The sequence below is a fragment of the Saimiri boliviensis genome, chromosome 5, assembly GCF_048565385.1.
Source record: "Saimiri boliviensis isolate mSaiBol1 chromosome 5, mSaiBol1.pri, whole genome shotgun sequence".
Classification (NCBI taxonomy): Eukaryota; Metazoa; Chordata; class Mammalia; order Primates; family Cebidae; genus Saimiri; species Saimiri boliviensis.
This window is the reverse complement of record NC_133453.1, coordinates 97581906-97599361: the sequence shown is the minus strand read 5'-3', so window position 1 is coordinate 97599361 and position 17456 is coordinate 97581906. Positions and strand designations below refer to the sequence as shown.

The 17456-nt window shown below is 34.6% G+C and overlaps 1 protein-coding gene across 4 annotated transcripts in view; it reads right to left on the bottom strand.

The window, feature by feature from the left end:
* LRP1B (LDL receptor related protein 1B) overlaps positions 1–17456 on the bottom strand; it is a 1884038-nt gene that overhangs the window by 988056 nt on the left and 878526 nt on the right. For all 4 annotated transcript variants that reach the window (XM_003921997.4, XM_074399735.1, XM_074399736.1 and 1 more), the window contains exon 5: positions 14560–14688. In XM_003921997.4, coding sequence (XP_003922046.1) covers positions 14560–14688 — 129 coding nt within the window. The remainder of the gene's footprint in view (positions 1–14559; positions 14689–17456) is intronic.

Sequence of the window (17456 nt, the reverse complement as noted above, 5' to 3'; positions counted from 1 at the left end):
GCATGCAGTTAGAAATGAGAAGGCTGAGAACTTCTAATCAAAATCATTCAAACCTATGTAAGAAGTGAACTACTAATACATGAAACAAATGCAGGCAATCTGTAAAAAAGCTAATTTTTAAAAACGTCTAGAATTATACAAAGAACAGAAAAAGCTAGATATATAATATTAGGAGAAATTTATGTAGGTTAAAAAAGAGATACAGAAGCACGGGCAAAAATAAAAATGAGAGACAGTATTACAGTATTCAAATATATAATAAATTATAGATCAAAGTCAATCAAACCAAACTGAAAATGTGGACCAATATCATATAAGTGAAAAAAGATATAGCACTGAAATGTTGTTCTTTTTTTGTCAAAACATAATGGCTGAATTGATTTCTCCCTGTTTTCATTCCTTAACTATTTTTAATGAAAGAATATTTTTACCAAAATGAATAATATTAAGAATAATGACATATTGTCATACATCAGAAGAAACTATCCTATCACATTTTATTATAAAATAAGATGTAAGTCAAATGTGGACAATGAAAATGCATTAAAGATTGTATTGGACGGAACAAGAAAATACATATTGCTACAAGCATGCTACAATTTATCTCAGCACTATTTTTATCATCACAATGTATTTATGCTGAAGTATTCTTTGGTAAACATTTTTATTTATTTATTTATTTAGTATTTATAGATTTCATCATTCAGCTGGGATCTGAAAGAGATCAGTAAGACAGTTTGCTTTCAAGAAAGATACAATCAAGTAGAAAGTCTAAGATATCTACAAAGAACTATATTTTTATAATCAGGTATGATATCTTTCATAAAAGATGTATAGTCTCATTGAGTTTCAAAGAATGGTTAGATATGACTGTTTAGTGGAGGCAAAAGTTTTCTGATGGTGATCGTATTTGGTCTCAGCCTTGCCTTAATGGAAGAACAAGAATTCAGTAAGCAGAGATGGATAAAAGGAAAGCAAAAGAAACAGGTTTGACAAAAATACAGATATGTGAAAGACTTGAATATGTTGAGGAGATATTGACCTCAGTTTTTCAGTTTTCTGCAGGGTACAACATGTATTGTTGGTGGGGTATTTAATAATGACACTAATAATAGCTAATGTTTTCTGAGCATATTTTAGGAGCCAGACACTGTAATACATGGTTTACAATTATTAGTTTATTGTATGTGAACAATACATCTTTAATTCAGTGAATATAAAACATATTTTAAGATTAATAACTCATTTAAGAGTTATTAATCTTAATAATATTAAGATAATATAGCTACTAAGTGAAAATAACTGAATTCAAACTTACAGAATTTTGGAGTAGCTGACAAATAGGTCAAGGACAAATTGTACATGCTATTGAATGACAACATGATGAACTTATTTTTAATTTTGGCTGCAATGGGAAGCCAGTGTTAATTTTAGAAATATAGTATAAAATGATCAAAACTATGCTTAAAGAAGGTCAAGTCAGAAAGAATATGTAAAATATTATGTGGGTGGGTAAATTATACTGAGAAGGATAAGTAGAATACAGTCGGAAGTATAAATTTCCCACTCAACTTTCCAAATTGTCTGTTTTTGCTTTCATGGTAGGGGGGTTATTTATTTAAATTTATTTAAATTGACAAATTTGTATGTTTTTATAATGTAGAACATGATGTTTGGAAGTATACATATTGTGGAATAGTTAAATCTAGGTAATTGACAAATATATTACCTCACATAGATATCATTTTTGGGATGGGAATATTAAACATCCCTTCTCTAAGCATTATGTTAAGTGAAATAAGCCAGTCAGAGAAAGACAACTATCAGATATCTCATTCATGTAGAATCTAAAAACGATGATCTCATTGAAATAGAGGGTAAAAGGTTTGTTACCAGAAGCTAAGGCATGTAGGGGATCAGGTTAGACAAAGTATGAAAAATTACAGTTAGTAGGAGTTAGTTATATAGATTTGTTTTCCAGCATGGTAACTATAGTTAATGATAATCTGTTGTATTATTTTTAAATGTTCTTGCTTTAATTTTTTAAATGGTAGAGTATAATTTTACTTTTTAAGTGGTAGAGTATAATTCATGTAAGAAGTATAATTCATGTGTACATTAAGGTAAAATGTAAACATCTTGCTTACACACTGCCTTGAAATCTAGAGTGAAGTTGGAAAGGAGTTACAAGCTGGAAAAGATATCTTTGTTCCTGTTTAGATTCATGCAGTGCAGAAATAAAGAACGGCCATATATGGCAACATTCCTACTGGAAGCAGAAGTCATTAGGAAAAATGTAAGCCCCAGAGAATTCTCAACGATTTCCCTAGGCAAAACTAGTTAGGTTCCCCAAACTAGATTCTATATGCCACATAAATAATGACATTAATTTCATTTTTATTTATAAAGAAAGCAACACAAAATTATGAAAAACTTGTGGACATAGGTATCAGATATCTGAATTACTTAACACAGAAAAGACGTTTTAATTTCTCATAAAAAAAGGTCATAAGAAACTAAAGCAGGAGGTGTTGAGATCTTAAGTAGAAATGAGTTGGTGCCATAAAGCAGAAATTCCAAATTGCAGTTATTCTTGTATTGTGGATAATGAGCAAGATGTAGTCAAGAATTATTTGGAAATTTTAGATGTGGGTGATGGGGAGAAAGGATATCACTAAAAGAAACAGTAAGGGAAGAAAATAATCAGTTTTTAGAGAAGATGATGAGTTCAGTGTTGGCACATTAGTCCAATGGCAAAAGCTATGTTTTTTGTTTTGTTTTGTTTTCTAGTTTTTTTTTTTTAATTTTAATTTTTATATGGAGACAGGGTCTCACTATGTTTCCCAGGCTGGTCTCAAACTCCTGATCTCAAGCAATCCCTCTTCCCTGGCCTCCCAAAGTGCCAGGACTATAGGCATGAGCTGCTGTGCCCAACCCGTGCTTTTTAATCTTGTCTTTGGCATCGTATAAACTCCCTCAGGTAAACCACTGATAAACCTGAATTAACCATAAGCCTTAAAACAATTTAGTCACTTTGCTATGTAGACTTTACTAGTGAAATGCTAGTACCTTCATTTAGAGAATATTTCAACTTGAAATGCAGTCATTGAGAAGCAATACGATGTACTGTTTTTCTGGAAGAAGACTCATTGTATAAGAACAACAAAAGACAAGAATATCATGCCCTTCCCAGCAAAAACATATCTTTTCATTTTGCAAATTGGCAGCTCTCACCGTTTCCCTATTTTGCAGAGAGCTGATCTAATGAGACCAAAGAATTATTTATTTCCTCTATTATCTAAAAGCCTTACTAGGTGCATGGCAAGTGTTTAATAAATGAATGAAACATGGAGGACTGTTTGAATATGAACTCCTCAATGTTTTTTAAGGATACTTTACTGAATTAATAAATTGTAAAATAATGTATTTTAATAAGTACAACGAAATAAAGTGCATTTTTATTTTAATAGGGAAACATGAAATTAATTTAATTTATAACCATCGAAGGTTTTTAAGAAAATCTCAAAATTTCAGAATATGTCATTCAAATTTTAGACTATTACATGGATATTAGCATTAGCAGATAGTCCCCTGATGATCAGTTTACATTAATTACTGAGAAGTGGCCAATGGCTATTTAAAAATCTCCCAGTCACCTTTCTAATTGTAGCCAATGAAAAATATTTTATCTATAGAAAATTATTTTCTCCACTCAGACATATTCTTCAACGTTACAGATTAGTACTTTGAGTTTAAAATATAATGGGTATTGACTCATTTGAACATTGCTTCTAAGTAACTCCTATTTATAAAGTAATTTCAGTTTGAAGACATGGGTCCTTCAAAGAGCCACATTTAATATGGCTCTTAAAAAGGAAATACTGCCTCAGTATTTGAATATTTATTATCCATTCAACAAATATTTATTGAGCCTGACTAACTTCTGCCAGGGTCTAGATGCTAGAAATACAACAGTGAACAAACTAACAAAATCTCTTTTTAGTTTGCTTTTATAGAGCTTACATTTTAGTGCATGAAAAAATACAATAAGCAAGTAAACAAACACTAATATTGTTTGACAGTGATAAATTCTATGAAATTGTGTAAAGTATAGAGGTAAAGCAATTATATAAAGATCAGACGAGGTCTGATCTTTAGAGAGGGTAATCTAATTCAGAATGTATTTACAAGTTAGAAATAAAGGGTTTCAGAAAAGGAATGTAGTGAAGTACGAATCCAATGTTTTGGATTAAACAATCCGGTCAATGTTGGAAACCTTATCAAGACAGAAAACTGAAGAAACAGCATTATTAGGAGAGAGAATTGAAAGTTCACAGTTTGATATTTCTGTTAAATATCCAGATGGAGATATGAAATATATAATTGGATCTGTGAATCTGAAGTTCAACAGAGTCATCATGACTGGTGATAAAAACTGGGAAGTCTCAGTCTCGATATTTTAAAACCATGACAGAGGGTATTTTTTAAAGCTATGATACAGGATGAAAGGTCCTAGGAAACCAATAAAAACATGTCTAAAGGACTCAATGCTGAATCATGTCAAAAAATATGGGTAAAAGGAAGATAATAAAGCAAAATAAACTGAGGAAAAAAAAAATGCCCAGTAAGAGAAGAATTTCAGGATTGTGCTGCTTTAAGAGGTAAAGTCTTTAAGGAGACAACGATCAGCAGTGTGCTTAAGAGCAATAGGTGGCTAGTAGGCAACTGGAGGTCGCTGAAGACCTTGGCAATAGGTGTGAGTAATATGAATAATGTAAGATTCAATTAAGCGGATTCAAGAGCTCAGCAAAGGAAACTGGAAAAGAAACAACACTCCGTAAGTTTTTCTATGCAAGGAAAAGAAAAATGGAGAAGTAGCTGGACAGGAGTACAGGTTTAAAGAAAGTTGTTTTTGGATCATCTTCATAACATGCTCGTATGCTGGTGGGAATGACCTAAGAGAAAAAAAAGTATCAGTGATTCGAGGAATAAAGAAGACAATTATTTGAGTCTAATTCTTGAACATGAAAGAGAAGATAGGATTGGTGTACATTTGCAGGATTGGCCTTTCTTTCAGGAGAAAAGTCAGTTTGTTTTCTAATTCAAACAAAAGGAAGATGGAGTGATTAGTTCTAGATTCAAATAGACTAGTACACATAATGGAGTTTGGGTGAGAAAATTCTCTTTTACTTGCTTCTATTTTCTCAGGGAAATATGAAATAATATCATCACCTTACAATAAGAAGTAGGGAGGTAGACGTATGAAACTCATCACCTAATGGTAGGAAAAAGTAAAGGGCATTTAATATATTTTGCTGTTGTCTGACAAAGATTTAAATATAAATTTTATATGTAAGATCACAAATTTCTACTTTCCTATTATAAAGACATAGTAAGTACTCTAAGTATTCAATCATGATGACCAAACTTCTAGCTACTTTATCAGCTATGTTCTTCACAACCTGATGTTCTAAACATCCAAAAGGTACTAAGATATAATGGAATAATTTGGTCGGGATTATCTTTCATGGGAGGCATAGACAGAGGTTGTGTGAGTTCTAAAACAAATATATACATTTAAAAATGAAATCAATGCAACAGGTTTTCTCTTCTCACGACTAAAATGACCATGGGCAGCATGATTAGGGGAAATACGCAGAATATTAGTTATCTCTGTCAAAAGCAATTATGTTCTCCAGGGACAGGAGTGCCCAAGGAGCACTCTAACTGCTTTTATTACCCCAGACTTTTTTCAATCCCTGCGGATTGGAATTGATACAGAGGATGCCTTGAAGACTCTGAAAAAATCAATTTTTTCTCATAAAACTGTCAGAATTATTCTGTCTACTCAGATTTTGAGTTTTTTTCCCCCGTGAGGATTTCAATAATGATACACTTTTATATTTTTCCCAAGTAAAGCAACAGAAAAGTTATATACCTATGTACATTCTTGCCTCATCTATTTAACTACTTGTAATTTTTATAAATTTAAATGTGCTTCATCATTTCTTTCTATTTTCATTAGAAGGTCCAATTCTAAGCTAGAAAAAGAGTTAATTGGAGAGGGTGATATAATTTCTCTCACATTCTAAATTGAGAGTTTAATCAATAATTTGACAGGTAGTCTACAAAAAATTATAAAAAGCATGATAGAAATTTCTGCCTATCTGTTGTGCCATTTATAAAAGCAAAGTTTATTGACTGTCACACCTAGAGCCCATAAATATAACCATGTAGTTTTTTATACTCACACACAGAAGTTCTTGCTTGATTACAATAAAAATACATTATGAAGAAAATGGAAGACATGCTTTTTCTTTCCATGTCTGATATTTTCTTAGACTAAGGGTAAATGAAAGGTTTCATGACACATAAAGGGAGTTGAACAATAAGAACTTATGGACACAGGGAGGGGAACATCACACAACGGGGCCTGTCAGGGGCTGGGGGCTAGGGAAGGAACAGCATTAGGAGAAATACCTAATGTATGTAATGGGTTTCTGTGTATCAAACCACCATGGTGTGTATATACATATATAAAAAACCTGCACGCTTTTTACATATGTATATAAAATCTATCCCGGAACTTAGAGTATAATAATAATAATAATAACACATGGCTATATCTCTGCTATCAATCTTACAACTTTGTTTCTGGAAAAAACATCAGAATTGTCAAGAAAGGTACTAGACTGTGACGATGATATCCCCCAGGAAAAACCAAAAAGCCAGCATACGATATTTATGAGGAGATTTTGTACTCCTACACTGACATACTCATTAACAGTGTTTGGAGAGAAAAAACAAACAAACAACAAAAAAAAAACAACGTGTTGTATCATTTGGATAATGACAATTCCATCAGAAATCCTTGCCCTATTCTGGCATGAAATGTGATTTCTAGAAAAGATGTAGAGTAAAAATACTCCATAAAATAGAGAAATATTTTAATGCCCAGGCTACGTGTCCAGGGTTCCAAATGCCGCTGGGAAGCACTAGAATTTCTGTAGTACAGAGGCTTATTCAGTACAGTGTGACTGTAGATAGAGAGGGTACCTCTTTGTCATGGAGTAATTGGAGCAGGGAGAGAAGACAGCCTATTTAAAAAAAACAAAAAAAAAAAAACCCAGGATTCTGTTACAGCTTATATTTGCAGTTCATTGATTTAGGGAAAACAAACAAACAAACAAAAGACTATTGAGGCAATAAAACTCTTACTTGTAAGAATAGGAATCATGGTCCCTGTATAATCAAAGGAAGAATATTTCTAGACAGTGCTCGGGAGGGAATGTTTTCATATCATTTGCTGTTTTATCTGCTATGATTCTTAAATAGAAAAAGTGAAAGAAAAAACAATCAAATATAACTTCCTATGGCTCTTAAAGATTCTAGGGGAAATTTATCATCTACTAACATAAGTTTAAAATTTTCTCCTGGGAGGCAAAAATCTGATGCACTGGCTATATAGTGATGATCATAAAATTAGTATTCTTTATTTTACTGATGCTTCAGTGCAATCAGTAGAGCCCTAGAGGTTCAGGAGAATTTGTAAGATAGGGCAGGTAAGTGCCTGCCTTTAGTGAGTAGTTAGATCACTGAGAAATACAGTCCAGTGAGCCTGAATTTATTAGGAGTAAAATTGCCAATTGTTCATAAGTTAAACACCATTTGCTGTTACTTTTACTGATACACGTTCTACATGAGCCTGCTTTAACACTAAGGTTTCGCATTCAATACGTATTTTTATATCAAATAAATGTGAATTAATTGAAAGAAAGTCAAATTTAAAAAAGGTTTTTATTTTCAGATTTGACAAGTCATTACAACTCTATTCTCAAAAATATATCTCTCAGCAATTGCTTGTTTTTAAAGGATTTTATTTCTCCTTCGCTTATGAAGCTTAGTTTGGCTGGATATGAAATTCCATATTGAAAGTTATTTTCTTTAAGGGTGTTGAATATTGGCCCCTACTCCCTTCTGGCCTGTAAGATTTCTGCTGCGAGATACGCTGTGAGTCTGATGGGCTTCCCTTTGTGGGTACCTTTCTCTCTGGCTGCTCTTAGCATTTTTTCCTTCATTTCAACCCTGGTGAATCTGATTATTATGTGTCTCAGGGATGCCCTTCTTTAGGAATATCTTTGTGGTGTTCTCTGTATTTCCTGGACTTGAATGTTAGCCTGTCTTGCTAGTTGGGGAAATTCTCCTGGATAATATCCTGAAGAGTGTTTTCCACCCTGGATTCATTAAACAGGTATCAATGGAACATATCTCAAAATAATAAAATCTATTCACTACAAACCCACAGCCAATATCATACTGAATGGGCAAAATCTGGAAGCATTCCCTTTGAAATCTGGCACTAGACAAGGATGCCCTCTCTCACTACTCCTATTCAATATAATATTGGAAGTTCTAGCCAGTGCAATCAGGCAAGAAAAAGAAATAAAAGAGTATTTAATTCGGAAAGGAGGGAGTGAAATTGTCTCTATTTGCAGATGACATGATTGCATATTTAGAAGACCCTATTATCTCAGCCCAAACTCTCCGTAAACTGATAAGCAACTTCAGCAAAGTCTCAGTATACAAAATCAATGTGCACAAATCACAAGCATTCCTATACACCAATAACAGACTTAAAGAGAGCCAAATCAAGAATGAACTGCCATTCACAATTGCTACAAAGATAATAAATACCTAGGAATACGACTAATAAAGGATGTAAAGGACCTCTTCAAGGAAAATTACAAACCACTGATCAAGGAAATAAGAGAGGAAACAAACAGATGAATAAACATTCCATGCTCATGATTAGGAAGAATCGATATTGTGAAACTGGCCATATTGCCCAAAGTAATTTATAGATTCAATGCTATCCCTATCAAGCTACCTATGATCCTCTTCACAGAACTGGAAAAAACCACCTTAAATTTTATATGGAACCAAAAGAGAACCCGTATAGCCAAGACAATCCTAAGCAAAAAGAACAAAGCTGGAGGCATCATGCTACCTGATTTCAAACAATACTACAAGGTACAGTAATCAAAACAGCATTGCACTGGTACCAAAACGGAGATATAGACCAATGGAACAGAACAGAGGCCTCGGAGGAAATGCCACACATCTACAACCATCTGATCTTTGACAAATATGACAAAAGCAAGCAATGGGGAAAGGATTACCTGTTAAATAAGTAGTGTTGGGAAAACTGGCTAGCCATATGCAGAAAGCATAAACTGGACCCCTTCCTGACACCTTACACTAAAATTAACTACAAATGGATTAAAGATCTAAACATAAGACCTAACACCATAAAAACCTTAGAAGAAAACCTAGGCAAAACCATTCAGGACATAGGCATAGGCAAGGACTTCATGACTAAAACACCAAAAGCATTGTCAACAAAAGCCAAAATAGACAAATGGGATCTAATTAAACTCCAGAGCTTCTGTACAGAAAAAAAAATCATAGAGTGAACCAATAGAATGGGAAAATATTGTACAATCTACCCATCTGACAAAGGGCTAATATCCAGAATCTACAAAGAACTGAAACAGATTTACAAGAAAAAAAAACAAACAAACCCATTCAAAAGTGGGTGAAGCACATGAACAGACACTTTTCAAAGAAGACATAAATGAGGCCAACAAACATATGAAAAAATGCTCATCATCACTGGTCATCAGAGAAATGCAAATCAAAACCACATTGAGATACCACCTCATGCCAGTTAGAATGGCGATCCTTAAAAAATCTGGAGACAACAGGTGCTGGAGAGGATGTGGAGAAATAGAAACACTTTTACACTGTTGGAGGGAGTGTAAATTAGTTCAACCATTGTGAAAGACAGGGTGGGGCTTCCTCAAGGACCTAGAAATAGAAATTCCATTTGACCCAGCAATCCAATTACTGGGTGTATATCCAAAGGATTATAAATAGTTCTACTATAAGGACACATGCACTCGAATGTTCATTGCAGCACTGTTTACAATAGCAAAGACCTGGACCCAACCCAAATGCCCATCAAGGATAGACTGGACAGGGAAAATGTGGCGCATATACACCATGGAATACTATACAGCCAAAAAAAATGAGTTTGTGTGATTTGTTGGGACATGGATGAATCTGGAAACATCATTCTCAGCAAACCTACACAAGAACAGAAAATCAAACACTACATGTTCTCACTCATAGGTGGGTGTTGAACAATGAGAATATATGGACACAGGGAGGAGAGCATCACACACTGGGGTCTGTTGGGGGGGACTAGGGGAGGAACAGCGATGGGTAGGGAGTTGGGAAGGGATAACATGGGTAGACATGCCAGATATAGGTGACAGGGGGATGGAGACAGCAAACCACATTGCCATGTATATACTTATGCAACAAGCCTTTATGTTCTGCACATATACCCCAGAACCTAACATGTAATAAGATATATATATATATATATATATATATATATATATATATATATGCAGGAATTTTTACTGGGTACCTATGCATGGTTATTTTTTACTTTTTTTCTTTTATTCACATGGCAAGTCCTAACATTTAATTAGAAAAATGACTAGCTTTTGTGTGGGTGTAGTGGCTTACACCTGTAATCTCAGCACATGGGGAAGGCACATCAGGAGGATTGTTTGAGGCCAGGTGTTCAAGACCAGCCTGGGCAACATAGAGAGATCCTGTTTACAAAGATATAAAAATTAGCTGGGTGTGGTGGTTTGTGCCTGTAGTCTCAGCTACTTAAAGGCTTAGGTGGGAAAATGGCTTAAGCCCAGAAGTTCGAGGCTGCCATGATCATGTCACTGTACTCTAGCCTCAGCAACAGAGTTAGACTATATTTCTTAAAGAAAATAAATAAATAAATAATAAATAAATAAATAAGCATTAATTACTAGCTTTTAATGTGTGGACAAAGTAATAAATGCTCTCTCATAAAATGTATAGTGTTGTATGTCTCCTATATAAAACTATTCAATTACGCATATTTAAGTTAAATTTACTTTTAAAAGTATGTTTCAAACTTTTCTTTTAGAAATTACTTTTTTGAAGATAAAAAAAATATATAGTATCAAGTGTTAAATTCTACTAGATTACCTTTGAAGGTCCTTGCAATTCTTAAACAATTTATTCTGTATTTCATCAGAGTCAATCTTACTAAGTGTAGAAAGGAGAAAATTTGTCTGCATTACATGAATTAATAGAAATGAAAAGGCCTCCTGCCTAACATTAATCTCTTCCCCCATCTGCTGTAGTGTCTAAAATCTCCTCCCTTCAATACAGTTATTTCTTAAAGATGCTCTTAAGGCTTATGAATTTTACTTGGGTGCAGGTATTATATTACAAAGGAGGAATAATCAATTAACTTAGATTAATTTACCTAATTACTATCTAATGTCTTGAAAATAAGACCCCATTGGCAAGCTTTGGGGTGAATAGTTGGGAAGAGACTATGATAATTGAACTATGCTGGACTAGTTCAGCACCTTTAGAAGCAGCTTCCTGGCTGGTTAATGTTGCCTCTTTCTGCCTTCACATAAAGGGCTATTTCTCAGTAACTTTTTATTCATCTATCATCTTGTGCTGTCTTTGCAGAATTGTCTTCTTGGGTCCAGTTCTAGCTTCTCATTGCATCACGTTGGCTTGATATTTTTATAGTATTCCTTCTTTCTAAAGCCCAGAGATCTTTTCCACATATCCATTGTTTGGGGCCAGGCCATTCTGACCTTCCCTTGCTTTCCACACCACCCAGCTGCTGAGAGCCCTGGAACTCTGGCTTGTCTTGGAGGGAAAGTTAGGTTCTGGAGTCCAGTAGGGTAGAATTGTAACAAAAGGAGAGAAAAGAGGGGCCGATCTCAGCAGCCAGGCAACTGAAAGAAGGAAAGGCAAAGCCTTAAGATGAACCTGGCTTAATTTATACCTTTTTTTCTAGCACTTGTCAGATATAGCCACATTACTATATATTAAAACTGCCAGAAAAATTTTAACCTGATTGCATTAAAGGGAATTACATGCAATTGATGCCAAAAGTATCCTCCGGCTCACTTGCTATAAATATGAGAAAACCAAAGCCCAACAGACAGTTTTTCCCTTAAATTGTATAAATACATTGGTTCAAATATTCACGTGACCTTTAAAACTCACCAGTCTTTGTTATAGACTTATGCTCATGCTAGCAACTCATTTTCCTTAAACTATAAAGCACAGCAACACTCCCATGGTAACCATGTATTTTTCAAATTTTGTAGGTACATATTGTCATCAAGCTAAAGACCTAGAGGTGAAGAGATTTATATATTCCATTATCAATTCTAGAGTCATCAAATTTCCTTGAAGTAGTAGGGCATTATCATGTTCCATCCTTTTCTGGTTTTATTCTATTACTGTAAGGTAACCCACCTATGTAGAAAAAGAGGAAGTACTTCCTTTATAGGGTTTGTTACATTACACTCTCCCTGTGTAGCAATATTGTGTGGATCGATAGAACAGCAAATAGCAAGCCTTCTGCTTCCTTCATTCAATATTTTAAATTGGAACTCTGGGTGGTGGCAAAAATAGAAACATAACCTGACCTAATTTTTATCAAGGATTGCCCTCAAATATGGCTTCATAAATTAAGTCGGTCATTCAAAGAATAAACTAAGAAATAAAAGAGTGTTTTGTCGTTGTTGACATTTTATAGATACATATTTTTGTAAATAATTAACTATACTATCTCTGGGAAATCACTGAAATTATAACATGAGGTTATGTGTAAAGAGAAACAACTGCAGCTTCCTGAGCTAATCTAATGTTTTGCCCAATGTGGTTTCAGAAAAGAAATTTCATGCTTAATTTACCAACTGCTAATAAGGGAGGGGGAGGGTGCCCATTAATTCATCAATACATCATAATTTGAAAATGTCTGATACAAAACTACACTTGGAGGAAGTTAGCAGAACCCAGATGAAATATTCTGTATAGTATTTTCTTATATTATTCTCCAGCTAATTCAGTCCACAAAACTATTAGCATTATAGGATTATGACTGGTGTATCTCAAAGCTATTTCATTAGCCAATCAAAGTGAACATTTACTGAGTGTGCACTTACTGAGTAGGCTGAAAACTGTGTGGAAACTACAGGCTTTATTTGCAGGTTAGTAGTAAAAGGCAGTTTTGAAACATGAAATTTCAATGTTTAAGAGTGAAACACTCATTTTAGTAATTTTAGTTAGCAAAACAAGTTGATTATCTGTTTCCTTTTCCTTTTTTCCAACTTGTCCTCCTTCCTTCCTTCCTCCCTTTTTTTCTGCAAGTATTTATTGAGTACTTGTATGTTCTAGGCAATGATCAGTACTTAGTAAATAACAGTAAACAGATTCAACAAGTTCTATACTGTCATAATGCTTATTCTGGAGTAATCATGTGATAAACATATATATGAACTAATTTCAAATGGTAATGCTATAAGGAAAATAAAACTGGGAAATTATATAGAGATAGAGTAAATATGCATAAATAGCAATGGAAAATAACACCATGATGGAGAGGGTAGACACCATTAAATAGAATAGATTGAGAAGGTCACTCTGAATATTGACATTTTAGCTGCGACTCCAGTGATAAGAAGGATACATTAATGTGAATCTCACAGGAGAAAGCATTACAGGCAGATAAAAAAGAAACACAGCTGAAGAAGGACAAGAATACAAGTGTGCTGGCACTCATGATGAAACAAGAGCAGTGGGAGATCTGACACTGGAAAGGGAAATGGTATCAGGACATTAGGCCCTTAGAGGACCTGTGAGGAGTTTAGATTTTATTTTCAAGGTGAGCGAAAGTTACTGGGAAATTTGAAGCAAGAGAATAATATGATCTGGTTTATATTTTAGTAGCCGATCACTTTATTATATAAAAAATTAATTTTGGAGGTAAAGCAGGAGGTAATTTTTAGTTTCCTAACTAGAATCTATTGTAGTAGACCAGAAGAGAGATAGGTACTTCAATTAATCCACATCTTTTGAACAAATTTTTGCTAATTAGAAACTTCCTGTAATAGGCTTGGCATGGCAGCTCACACCTGTAATCCCAGATCTTTGGGAGGCTTCGGTGGGTGAACAGCCCGAGGCCAGGAGTTCAAGACCAGTCTCACCAACATGCAGAAATAAGCCAGGTGTGATAGTACATGCTTGTATTCCTAGCTACTTGGGAAACTGAGTCAGAAGAATTACTTGAACCTGGGAGGCAGAAGTTGAAATGACCTAAGATCATGCCATTGCACTCCAGCCTGGGCAACAGAGCAAGACTCCATCTCAAAAATAAATAAATAAATAAGAAAGAAAGAAAAAAGAAAGAAAATTTCCTTTTTGGAAGGAGTAATGAAAGGAGTTTTATAATGATTAGTGACAACTGAAAGAATTGCTCTGGATTCCTAACTATAGGGAAGCTTATTAAAATGAAGGAAAATCTCCCTCTTCAATGTCCATATTTCTGCTGTACCACATCTCTCATGAAAAAGAACTGTAAAAAGGAAACAAATAATTCTGGAAAGACAAAACCAAAAAGTCAGAACTTACCAATTTTAGCCTTGCAAGACCTGTTGTCTGGTTGCATTAGGTAGCCTTCCACACAACTGCAAGTGTAAGATCCATGCGTATTCGTGCAGGTCTGGCTGCATGTACCATAAACAGCACATTCATCTTGATCTAAAATGAAAATTGGCATCATTTCTAAGCAGCTGTATCTTGGGCATTTTCTTTTCTCCTTGAAGAAAATATTATTTTTGAACTTTGGAAATAGACTATTAAGGAAAAGCCGATTCCAGTAAGTCTTTTCAAAACCACACTAACTAAAATTAAACTTTTTGTTCTCTTAACATTTACAGAGATAAAACATCAAACAGAATCAAATTATGCATTTTAAAATAAGGTTTATTTGCATTTGTGATAGGCAGGTTAGAAGTCCTTGGATATTTTTGTAAAGGTACAAAATAATTAGTATTTATTGAATAGTTTCAGTGTTTATGACACTGACTTTTCACTATTGCAACAAAGATTTATACAAGTAATGTGATTTTCAATCAACAGATTAAATAAGAGTTCTGACCCATATTATACAAATCACACTCACTACTTAAAAGAGAGGAAATAGCTGAGCACCTACTGAAAATAAAGACTTTATCTTAATTAAATTTTATTTTAATATCTGTAGTCCCTTCTTCTATTTCTTCACTCTATTTTCTCTATATACTTCCTTCCTCTGGTATCCAGTTCAAGTCTTTATGAATAACAGATACTCAATGATTCCTAACTCACCAAACGAATAAAAGGGCATCCTTGTCAGTAGTTAATTAGACAAATGTATATTCAGTCTGTTTTATGTACCAACAACTGTACTAATCTTTTCAGAAGACAAAAATCAACAAAATATGGTCCCTACCCCTGAGTAAGACAAGTCTGGAGAAATATAATTATGATAGTAAACATTTCCGTATAATAGGGGCATACTCCAGTTATGACAGAAAGAGAAGTGAAACTGCTTAGGATTAGAAGGGGAATGCTAAATGAAGACTTCATGGTAAACAGTGTAAAGTCTGATCTGGGTTTCCTCAGACTAAATGGAAAGAGACATTTCAGTTCATCAAAAGGACATGTGAAAGGCATTAGGATGATATCATGGGGGTTTCAAAGAAGAAGCATAAGGAGTCAAGTGAAGCAAGTGTATAGGAAGGAAAGTGGTAGAAGAGATGAAACTGGGAATGTAAATTGGGAGCCAGATAATGAAGATATCTGCATGCTCAACTAAAAGACTACCTGAGACATTGGCATTGGCAAAGTTTTAATTAGATGAGCTATATGATCAGCTTTGCTTTTCAAAACTAAACAAACCCATACGAAATAAAGGTTTTGGTAAGTGTGGAGAAGGGATCCTGGAAAATTAGGTGTGTGCTAATTGTATCCAATACATTGTCTTTTTAAGTTATGTTTTGAACTAAGTCAGTGGCAGTGGAAATGAAGAGGGAATGGACTCAAATGTGTAAGAAGTAGAATAGACAACATGTGAAAACTGATTGGATGTTACAGAAGTGAAAATTGATCCAATTTTGAAGTAGAGAACATAAGAGGTGTAGATTTGAATGGCTCTATCATGGGAGGAGATAATGAGTTTGATTTGGTTGTGTTAAATTTGAGTTGTCTGTAGGGCAGCCTTGAGTAAATCCATAACGATGAGCAATTGAGAATGGAACTGGTAATATAGGGTGAGATCTGTCCTGGAGTGTTTGGAAGTCACTAGCATATAGATTATAGATTTTAAAAATAGGAGATAGCTATTTCCCACAGAAGAAGGGGAAATGAGAAAAACTTAGCTACTGCAAAATACTATAGGATACCAATGTGGAAAGGACAGACGTGAACAAGGAATCAGGGCTGGACGCAGTAGCTCATGCCTGTATTCCTAGCACTTTGGTAGGCCAAGGTGGGCATATTACTTGAGGCCAGAAGTTTGAGACCAGCATGGCCAACATGGCAAAGCCCTTTCTCTGCTAAAAATACAAAAATTAGTCAGGCATGGTGGTGTACACCTGTTGTTCTAGCTACTCAGGCATCTGAAGAATGAGAATCACTCGAACCTGGAAGGTGGATGCTACAGTGAGCCAAGATTGCACCACTGCAAAGGCTCTGTCTCAGAATAATAAAGAAAAGAAAGAAGGAAAGAAAGAAAGAAAAAGAAAGAAAGAAAGAGGGAGAGAGAAAGAGAGAGAGAGAAGGGGAAGGAAAAGGAGTCCTACAATCTCCTGTGAAGAAAATTAATGAATAATGTAAGAAAAAAAATCAAGAAATGAGAGCTTTTCAGGAATATCACAGTGTTTGAAAGGGCTATATTCAATGCATAAATCCAATAAGATCAAGATTACAACTACCATTTGGATTCAATAATGAGTACATTTTTGTAGTGATGTTGGCGTAATGTAGGAAAAGAAAGGCACATAGTCACAAATGGAAGGCTGATCTTAACTGGAACTTGTTTTCACTGAGTCCTTCAATAAGAAATACAAACTTACTAAGTTGGTCCTCACAACTTGGGAATGAAGACAAAAGATAGTTTGGGACTCCTGTAATTAATTTTGGAGAAAGGGGGTGAGAAGAAAACCGGAAAAAGGAAGAGGAGAGCAAAAGGTAACAGGATGGATTGAAGCTGTTGTATTAAAGGGGTTCAACTAAGGTGACAAAATAAAAATGTATATTTGGCCTTTGTTCAAAGTGCTTGGCACAGAGCTCTAAAACTCTTGGAATTTGTTGAGTAATAGGAGTGTCTTTTGTATTCATAATGAGCTCCTCTAGAATACACCTAAGTCTATGCTAACGAGGTGACTCATGGTGGGGCCCCTAGGGAGTCTCATCCAAATACCAAACAGTGGATTAGTGTGTGGAAACTTTCAGCTCCATCTCCTGACCTCCAAGGAGAAGAAAGG